Source organism: Vulpes lagopus, chromosome 3 (genome assembly GCF_018345385.1).
Source record: "Vulpes lagopus strain Blue_001 chromosome 3, ASM1834538v1, whole genome shotgun sequence".
Taxonomy (NCBI): domain Eukaryota; kingdom Metazoa; phylum Chordata; class Mammalia; order Carnivora; family Canidae; genus Vulpes; species Vulpes lagopus.
Genome location: NC_054826.1, coordinates 131,725,208 through 131,735,836, shown reverse-complemented (window position 1 = coordinate 131,735,836; position 10,629 = coordinate 131,725,208). Strand labels below are relative to the sequence as shown.

Here is a 10,629-nt window from a genome sequence, read left to right as displayed (position 1 = left end):
CTCCATGCAGGGAGCCAGACGCAGGACTCGATCCCAGGTCTCCAGGATCAGGCCCTGGGCTGAAGGCAGCACTAAACCGCTGAGCCACCTGGGCTGCCTGAAGAAGTCCCTTTTGATAAAATATACCCCATTACTGAAAATGCAGTGGTGGGGGGGAAGCAAAGGCTGAATAAAAAGATGAGTAGCATCTGGGACTATTGCATACCTGTATGTCCACTCAGAGCATGCAGGCCCTGTCCTCTTTGACAATCAGTTGTATAAATGTTACAATCCCCTGCTCCAGCACTTATCAAAATGGCTCCACCACTTTCTGGGCCTTCCATAAATGCCAAGTCTCTAATTGTCCCATCATGCATACTAAATTCCAGATCCGGTCCTGAAACAACAATAAGAATTAAAAAAAAAGATGCTGCTCAACTTACTGTGATAATTTGAGATTGCCAAACTGTCTCAAAACTAAGCAAGAATAATGGAAGAGATGTGGTTTACATTTTCATTTAGGGATTAATACTATAATCAATCTCACTTTACTGAGCAAAGAACTTTAAGAAATCAAAATACTGATTCAGTTATCATCATCCCTAAAACAAAGCTATGGAGTTACCTTCTCTTTTATCCCAAAGAAAATGAAAGAGAAGACAGGTACTCTCTGGAACATATTCATTAATGCATTGCTGGTAGTTGAATGCAACTAAGCAATTATAATATAAAAAACTCTTAAGACTATATTCTTAGATTAAATTGAAAGTAATACAGAGACATATCAAAGATACAACATAGAACATTAAGAATACATTGGTTAGCCACTGCTTACATACTTGGGACCTACCTGTTGCATTACAAGTCTCTGCATTGAAGGGCAACACTTTGACATATTTGTCATTTGATCCTGTTGCTAATAGCTGTCCACAAGGACTCCAGGCCACACAGTAAATGGATCCTTTATGATGTTTATTCCTTTTAAAACGTACCACTGGCTGCTTAGGGATGTCACATGCACTAAAAAGAAAAATTACAGAAAGACATTTCAATTTCTTGCGTGCTTAAAATAATGTTCTGTATTATAGTTGTTCTTGAGGGAGGGAACAAAAAAGTATCAGACAACATGTCAATAATAATAATTCATGGAAAGAATTTTTTTTTAAATTTTTTTTTTAATTTTTATTTATTTATGATAGTCACACAGAGAGAGAGAGAGAGAGAGAAGCAGAGACACAGGTAGAGGGAGAAGCAGGCTCCATGCACGGGGAGCCCGACGTGGGATTCGATCCCGGGTCTCCAGGATCGCGCCCTGGGCCAAAGGCAGGCGCTAAACCGCTGCGCCACCCAGGGATCCCCCATGGAAAGAATTTAAAGCATATTTAAAACCCAAAAGTAGGGCACATAGGTGGCTCAGTTAGTTAAGCATCTGCCTTCAGCTCAGGTCATGATCCCAGGGTCCTAGGATTGAGCCTCACATCAGGCTCTGTGTTGAGACTGCTTCTTCTTCTCCTTTTCCCTCTCCCACTCCCCCTGCTTGTGTCTCTCTCTGTCAAATAAATAAATAAAAATCTTTAAAATCTTTAAATCTGGGATCCCCGGGCGGCTCAGCAGTTTGGTGCCTGCCTTTGGCCCAGGGCGTGATCCTGGGATCAAGTCCTGTATCGGACTCCCTGCGTGGAGCCTGCTTCTCCCTCTGCCTGTGTCTCTGCCTCTCTCTCTCTCTCTGTGTGTCCCTCATGAGTGAATAAATAAATCACAAATAAATAAATATAAATAAATTCTTTTAAAAAATAAACTTTAAAAATCCAGAAGTAAAATTATGAACTATTATTAGACTAACCTCTTATTTCAGATCACATAGCAAACAAGACTTTTTTTTTTTAAGATTTTATTTATCTGTTTGACAGAGAGAGAAAATGAGCACACAAGCAGGAGGAGCATCAGGGAGAGGGAGAGGAAAAAGCAGGGTCCCCATGAAGGAGGGAGCCCAATGCAGGGCTTGATCCCAGGACCCTGGATCATGACCTGAGCCAAAGGCAGATGCTTAACTGGCTAAGCCACCCAGGCACCTCAAAATTATTTTTTTAAGAAGTCTCCATTTCAAAAAAAAAAAAAAAAAGAAGTCTCCATTTCACATATTTTTCCTGGATTTTAACTCAGAAACCTAGAAGAATGAAAAAAGAGCTTCTAATCCTTCCAAATTCAAAAAGTTCAAAAAAACATTTATTAAATACGTAAGATGAGCAACTAATTAGGGCTGAGGGAAGGCAAGAGATGAATAAAAAATAAGAGGCAAGAATTCTTTCTAGAGTTTAAAATCTGGCAAGGGTTGATATTGTGACTATCCGCATACAATAAGGCAGGTAGGTATAAATGTTCTGGGTCCAGTACAATGTACTTAGGCCTTAACAGACAGGGATAATTTTTACAGTATTCTGATGATGGCAGAAGAATAGTTCTAGTGAAGATAAAATATTGTAGGGAAAGTGCCAGCTGAATGTGCAGTACAGGAAACAGACTGTGGGGTAGCAGGAAGAGGCCCAGGGCTTCCAGAATGGAAACTAAGCAGATGGACACCATAGTAGGTGAAGAGCTCCAGGCATGGCTGTAGAAGGTCCTGAATGCCATGTTCCTCAGGAGTTTGGCCTTCAGTGGAGTCAAATATTGGTTTAATAGAGTAATAGTATCTTATCTGCATCTTAAAACACAGACTAATATTAGGGTACTAAAAATTTTATTAGGTATCATGGTAACACCAGATCTATATAAGAAAATGTATACGTTTTTGGAGATTCATCCTAAATGGTGAAATAATATATCTAGGATTTATATCTAGGAAATACTTTAGCAAACAAAAAGATGAAGCAAATATGACAAAAATCTTGACAATTACTGCATTTCAGCATACTAATCTCTATTTTTGTACACGTTCAAAAAGTTTCATACTTAAAAACAGAAAAAGAAGACTGATTAATTGCCAATACCTAGAAGGTGCTTAATATTCATCTAGAAAATAGATCAAAAGATTCCCTTTTCAGTTGCCTATTTAATTCATGGCCTAATCAAAACATTTTATGACAAAAATTTATAAAATTAACCTGTGGGCGACCACAGACTAGCTGGAGTAACTGAACCAAACCAGGCCCGGAGTTGCGTCCCTCATTCACTCAAAAGGGTCGGGAGCCTAAAGGGTGAATAGTTGGTTGATGATTGAGAAAGGGCTTGAGCAATGGTTCTCAGGGCTCGCTTGTACGTGATCACCCACATAACACAACAGATACAACTTATTCTGGCCTGGTCATAAATGTAAATAAGGGTCTGTGCTGTCCTTGCTGGTCTGTTTACCATATCTATATTCCTTTGAAGTATACACATCTGGAGCAACAAGCTTATCTATTTACCAAGGTCTTCTGGCACCCGTGAGTCTGTCTTGCATGCTGAGAAAGGGAAACTTTGTGGAGGGTTTCACAAACATGCTAAAAATAGACACCTTCTTAGCTTTGTTTTACTCATACTATAAAATGTTGTAAAACCTTGAATAAAGCTGATGCTACTTGGACATCATCCACTGTGTCCCTCCTGTCCCCATCTCTTTACTTTTATTTTCCTCATCCCCTTATCCTCAGGACCCTAATCGTGTTGCCACAGCGCGCGCAACATTAACCAATGATTCTTAAGTATATTTCTTAAGCACTGAAAATAAAAGTTTAAAAGCTTCATAAAAAGAAAAGAAATAAAAATGAAACACTACTGAATGGCAATCCTGAAAAAGGAACCAATATAGCTAAATTAAAAACTAAAGCAAGAATGACAGTACAAACCATCTATCCTTACCTTGGATCAATTACTTCTGGATAGGCACATACTCTCAGAGTTTTTGAATTTGAACCTACAGCATATAAGCCACCACCTGGATGAAAAGCTACTGCTCTAACAGCTTGTGTGTCTTCTAGGGTATTAATACAAACAAATTGCTTTTTTGATTTGTCATCCTGTAGAAAGAATAAATATAAAAGTCATCCTATGAAAAAAATGAATTTGAAAAAATTCATCTTTAGCCCATTTTAAACTCATTTTAACTCTATTATTCACTTTACATTCACTATCTACAATCACATATGCTTTTAAATGGCAAATTCAAGTTAACCCAGTTTTTCTACTTTTTTGCTGCCCATTGCTAAACTAAGTTCAGAGAACTCATAAATGTTCACATTTTTCTTTGCTTACTGTGACAAAACATAAGAATATGCATTCTCATATTTATCTTTAACTATCAAGAAAAAAATAGCTCACATATATAATTCTTATAAAATTAACAGAATGTCATTTGTGTTTCTAAAAGTAGGAAGAAAAGACTATAACTCAACCCACTTAGGTGGGGGGGGGGGATAGTTTACCATTACCGTGAATACTTTAATATTTCAAACTGAAATTGTAAAATACCCTTTTAAAATTGTAAAAGTGATTTTAATCAGACCATTTAATTTAAATCTCATTTTTATTTTAAACTGTCAACCTGTCTGTCCTATTCTGAAAAAGGCAAGTCGAAGAAGTTCTATATAAACATTTTTGTGACTCTTGCTATTAGAATCTATTGGAAACTACTATGCTACCATGACAATGGACTGGACCTGGAACAGGGACCTCAAGACTTGGTGTGGTCAATAGATCTAACCAAATCCTGCCTTTGGGAAGTATGAGTGTCAAGTACACACACAAAGGCAAATGACTTCAGCTCTAGGACCCACAGTGACTACATCGATGAAGAGATTATGCCTCTCCCTACACAAACTTTTATGTATTCATACAATAAATACATCCTCATGGGGGAATTGGGGGGAAATCTGATACATCATACTATGTCTAATTTATGTAACTGAATTCTTATTCATTTGAAATTATTTGATTAGAAATGCTACATTTCCCATTAACCCACATACAAGAAATGTGACTGCCAAATGAACAGCATTGGTAGATAAAAGAAAAATAGAGAGGAATGACTAATTAAGTGCCCTATAGCATAATATAATAATTACTAAGGGTTGCTTTGGAACAGATGTGGCAGTCACCAATCAACTTTATTTGTTGTTCTTCGGTGTGTTTAAATTTTTTAAAAAACTTCTTGCTATTTTTAAAATCGATTCAACATAAAAATCTACACTCCTACAATTTCTTGAAAATCAAAAGAACTGGAAGCACTAGATAAGTATATTTCTTTGTGCAAAGGACAAATATTTTTATGTGCTTATCACAATAGTCAATTTCATTCGTTTATGTTACCTATTTGGCTCTATAACCATCTGAAATAATGGCTTTGTTTATGGGGTAAAACTTGAACTAAAGAAAATAAGATAGAATGAAGCTGAAGTTTAGGGAAGGATGTTTGGTTCTAAAGCAAAAAAAAAAAAAAAAAAAAAGAGCTGCACTGATGAGAAGCCCAAGGGAAAAACCAATAATATCTGAACAAATTAACCATAGGGTTCAGAGACTAGTGCTCAACTCATGAGCCAAGATTGCTACTAGGCCATTAAAATGAATACTTTCAAATGTTTTCTGAAACAACTTCTTCGCTTACCCAGTGAAAGCTCAACTACCTTGAGACAAATAATATCATTAAAAATAATGATTATTTCTAAAAAATGGTTCTTTCTATGAATTGAGAATTCTTAGCAAAATCTGCAAGTATAAATAAAAATAATGATGAAACCTCCTTCCTTAAAGTATTACCTCTTCCCCTCTTGATCTTGACAGATTCCCTGAAGAATCTCCAAGAGCTGGCTTACTGACCGAATGTTCTGATGAGCTGTGTGAACAGAAATTCAAATAAAGTTTACTCTGAATATAAAACAGAAACTAAGTTTATCCTTTCAATCTCTAACATTGATTTTTTTTTTTGGCAAATGACCCACACTGACCCCAGTCAAAGTAACTCTCTGATGCCATTTATTAAGAGGCTCTGGGATTCAGTGACGCCAAGCACAGTTGTAAGGAGGGAGAAGCCATTCTGGAAAGGAGATGAAGTTAAGGTCCACAAGTTTTTTTTTTTTTTTAATTTATTTATGATAGTCACACGGAGAGAGAAAGAGAGGCAGAGACATAGGCAGAGGGAGAAGCAGGCTCCATGCACTGGGAGCCCGACGTGGGATTCGATCCCGGGTCTCCAGGATCGCGCCCTGGGCCAAAGGCAGGCGCCAAACTGCTGTGCCACCCAGGGATCCCAGTCCACAAGTTTTATAGTAAGATGTCAAGTAGCTTTCACCTGCTGAGTTCTAGAAGCCTGGATGCTATGGTTAAATGTTACCCCAGGCAGGAACTTGGATTGCTCTTTAGGAAAATTATCTGGCCCAAGAGAAAAGACTAATAGAAACTGACAGTTGAGAGTCTTCAATAAAACAGTGTTTCCCCTTAATCACTTTTTGTCATGTAGACAAATCCATATATATACATAGGCTTCCTTCCAATTCTTTTTTTTCCCTTTATACCTCACTCTTAACAGATAGTAAGGATTTCCAGATATTTGAAGAAAGCTTCCCAGATAAAAGCCAGAGACTAAAACAAACAGAAAAAGCAGGGCAACTGGGTGGCTCAGTTGGTTAAGTGTCTGACTTTGGATCAGGTCATGATCTTAGAGACTTGGGATCAAGCCTGGGATCAAGCCTGAGTCAGACTCTGCACTCAATGGGGAGTCTGCTTCTCCCTCTGCTGCCCTTCCCTCTGCATGTGCTCTCTCTCAAATAAATAAGTAAAATCTTAAAAAGAAAATAAAACAGAAAAAGGAATTTGATTTGTATTTCCCTGATAATGAGTGATGTTGAGCAATTTTTCACGTATTTGTTGGCCATCTGTATGTCTTTGCAAAAATGTATATGCATGTCTTCTGTCCATTTTTTAACTGGATATTTGTTTTTGGGATGTTGAGTTTTGTAAGTCCTTTACATATTTTGGATGCTAACCCTTTATCAGATATGTCTTTTGCAAAGGTCTTCTCCCATTCCAAAGGTTCCTTTTTAGTTTTGTTGATTGTTTCCTTGACTGTGCAGAAGCTTTTTATTTTGATGAAGTCCCAATGGTTTATTTTTGCTCTTGTTTCTCTTACCTCAGGAGACACATATAGTAGGAGGTTGCTACAGGAGATATCAAAGAGGTTGCTGCCTGTGTTCTCCTCTAGGATTTTAATGGTTTCCTGTCTCACATTTAGGTCTTTAATGCATTTTTTATTTATTTTTGCATATAGTATAAGAAACTGGTCCAGTTTCATTCTTTTGCATGTTGCCATCCAACCTTCCCGACACTATGTTAAAGAGACTGTCCTTTTCCCATTGGTTAATCTTTCCTGCTTTGTCAAAAATTAACTGACTATATAGCTGTGGGTTCATTTTTAGGTTTTCTATTCTATTCTATTGATCTATGTGTCTATTTGCTGGTACCATGCTGTTTTGATCACTATGGCTTTGTAATACAACAAATTAAAACTACAATGAGATATCACCTCACACCTGTCAGAATGGCTAAAATCAACAACTCAAGAAACAACAGGTGTTGACTAGGCTGTAGAGAAAGGAGAACCCCCTTGCACTATTGGTGGGAATGCAAACTGTGCAGCCACTCTGGAAAACAGTATAGAGGTTCCTCAAAAAGTTAAAGATAGAACTACCCTACAATACAGCAATTGCACTGATAGGCATTTACCCAAAGAATACAAAAACACTAATTCAAAGGGATACATGTATATAAAATGATACGTTTACAGCAGTATTATTTACAATAGCCAAATTATGGAAGCAGCCCAGGTGTCCATTGATTGATGAATGGATAAAGAAAATGTGGTATATACACACACAATGGAATGTTATTCAACCATAAAAAAGAATGAGATCTTGTCATTTGCAATGGCATGGATGGAGCTAGAGAGTATGATGCTAAGTGAAATAGGTCAGAGAAAGACAAATATCACATGATTTCACTCATACGTGGAATTTAAGAAACAAAACAAGCAAAGGGAAGAAAAAGTGTGAGGCAAAGCAAGGAAAAGACTCTTAACTATAAAGAACAAACTGATGGTTACCAGAGGGGAGGTGGGTGAGGGATGCATGAAATAGGTGATGGGAATCAAGGGGGGCACTTGCTATGATGAGCCCCAGGTGTTGCATGTAAGTGCTGAATCACTAAATTATACAACTGAAACTAAAATTATTCTGTATGTTAACTAACTGTAATTTTTTAAAAGATTTATTTATTTATGATAGACATAGAGAGAGAGAGAGAGAGAGAGAGAGGCAGAGACACAGGAGGAGGGAGAAGCAGGCTCCATGCCGGGAGCCTGATGTGGGACTTGATCCCGGGACTCCAGGATCGGGCCCTGGGCCAAAGGCAGGTGCTAAACCGCTGAGCCACCCAGGGATCCCAACTAACTGTAATTTAAATAAAAAGTTAGGGGATCCCTGGGTGGCACAGCGATTTGGCGCCTGCCTTTAGCCCAGGGCGCGATCCTGGAGACCCGGGATCGAATCCCACATCGGGCTCCCGGTGCATGGAGCCTGCTTCTCCCTCTGCCTATGTCTCTGCCTCTCTCTCTCTCTCTCTCTCTCTCTCTGTGACCATCATAAATAATAAATAAAAAAAAAATTTAAAAAAAAAAAAGTTAGGGATGCCTGGGTGGCTCAGCAGTCAAGCATCTGCCTTTGGCTCAGGGCATGATCCTGAAGACCCGGGATCAAGTCCCATGTCAGGCTTCCTGCATGGAGCCTGCTTCTCCCTCTGCCTATGTCTCTGCCTGCCTCTCTGTCTTTCACGAATAAATAAATAAATAAAATCTTTAAAAATTAATAAATATTTAAAAAGGGGGGATTTGGAAAGAGAGAGATATTTCAGAAAACAAAACCTACAAAAAAAATTTAAATTCTGAGAGATGTAAGAGGAAAAAAGAAATCCAAGAAACAAAAATGAGATCTACAAAAAAAATTCTTTTAAGGAAAACTTTTTTTTTTTTTTTTTTTTTTTTTAGTAAGAGATCAGTTTATGGTTAACGGTATGGGACAGACCGGGAAGGTACCAGGGCCCATAGTAATGAGCTTTCCAGGAATAGACTGACATACTTACAAGTAAACAGAGGGGCAGGGAAACAAAGCCAAATGGCTGAGAGACCCAGGCCCAGCCTCGGTGGCTGTCCCTGGGCCCTAGTTCCAGTTCTGCCCTGGGAACCTGGGGGATGAGCAGGACCTACAGGTGCCTCAGTTCTTGTAAGGCTCCCATATCCTCACTCCCTCCTGTCCCCTACCAGCAGGCTGGGACTTCTCACATGTGGTGTATTTCCAGGGCTAGGGAATGGCTGGTCTGGGGGTGGGAAGGCAGAGGCCTGGGTAGTACGGGGTTAGCAGCAGCACTGGGTGGAACTTAGAAAATAACAATATGGTAGGAAACAACCAATATAAAATGGAGATGAGGAAATTGCTAACTAAAAAATATTTTTTTAAGTTCAAAGAACTTAAGTTTCTAGCCTAAAAGGTCCCATTGTTACCTAGCAGGATAGAAGGAAAAGAAACTTATTTTGATGTATATCATGAAATTTTTAGAACATCATGGAAAAGAAAGTCCTAAAAAATTCCAGATGGAAAAAGCAGCAGTCTTCATAGAGAGGATCTGGTCACAATGGCATCAGATTTCTTAATAAGAACACTGAAACATGTAGCAATTCCTTTGAAACTCTAACTAATGATTTCCATCCTCAGCTATACTAACAAATCAAATGGGAAATATTTAGACATGGAAAGTCTCAGAAATTTTACCTCTAATGTGCCCATTTTCAGGAAGCTACAGGAGATCCTGAAAACAAGAGATCCAATACAGAGAGGAGACAAAGGAAATTCCCAGAAGGAGAATGAAGGCAAGTCTCAGAACTCACGTCTGAATAAAATGGCCTAGAGGTAATGAATATAAAGTGAAGCAAGAGTGATCCTGCAGAATGTCTCCCAAGGGGGATAAAATGGAAAATAGACAACTATCAACAGAGTGTTTAATGAGAGGTACTAAGAAAATTAAGCATGTTCGCACACCAAAACTGAGGCAATTAATGTCTCCATGAAAAACAAAAGTTGTATAAAAAGGAAACATAATCATATTATATTACACAATTCAGATATAAGTAACATTTACATGGCCATTGTAATGTTAACACTGAATACTGATTTAAACAAAATGATACATATTGGAAAGAAAGAATAGACAATGTGAATGTATTGTGGGTGAAGAGTATGGTAGCTAAGTCTAAAATTGGTAGGGAATGGACATAATAAAAATAGTAACAGAAGCGTGTTATTCAGAAATGTGGAGATATATAGCACAAGAAATAGCTAAGTGGGTTAAAAATGACAGAAATAGAAATCATAGACAAAGATGGGTAAGATAGTTTTGAAGTGCTGTTTCATTTATGTGACTTTATTTTTTTTTATTTATTTTTTTTGTTTTTCATTTAGTACTTTATTAAAAAAAATCAATTTTAAAATTTGAGTTCTAGTTTTGGGAGTGCAAAAATACAGTTATAGAAACTATAATAAGGAAAGTAGTATTAGATACATGGGACCCCGGGATGACGCAGCGTTGGCGCCTGCCTTCCGGGCCACTGGAGCCTGGATCAATCACATCGGCTCC

General features: G+C 38.0%; 1 protein-coding gene across 13 annotated transcripts in view; it reads right to left on the bottom strand.

Moving 5' to 3' along the window:
* The window catches only part of WDR47 (WD repeat domain 47), a 67,917-nt gene that overhangs the window by 12,068 nt on the left and 45,220 nt on the right, over positions 1-10,629 (bottom strand). For 10 of the 13 annotated variants that reach the window (XM_041747328.1, XM_041747326.1, XM_041747327.1 and 7 more), the window contains 4 exons: positions 5,710-5,785; positions 3,817-3,974; positions 830-999; positions 206-382 (listed from right to left, as the gene is read on the bottom strand). In XM_041747328.1, the coding sequence (XP_041603262.1) occupies positions 206-382; positions 830-999; positions 3,817-3,974; positions 5,710-5,785 (581 nt within the window). The remainder of the gene's footprint in view (positions 1-205; positions 383-829; positions 1,000-3,816; positions 3,975-5,709; positions 5,786-10,629) is intronic. The other 3 variants (XM_041747329.1, XM_041747332.1, XM_041747333.1) reach the window with 1 other exon arrangement.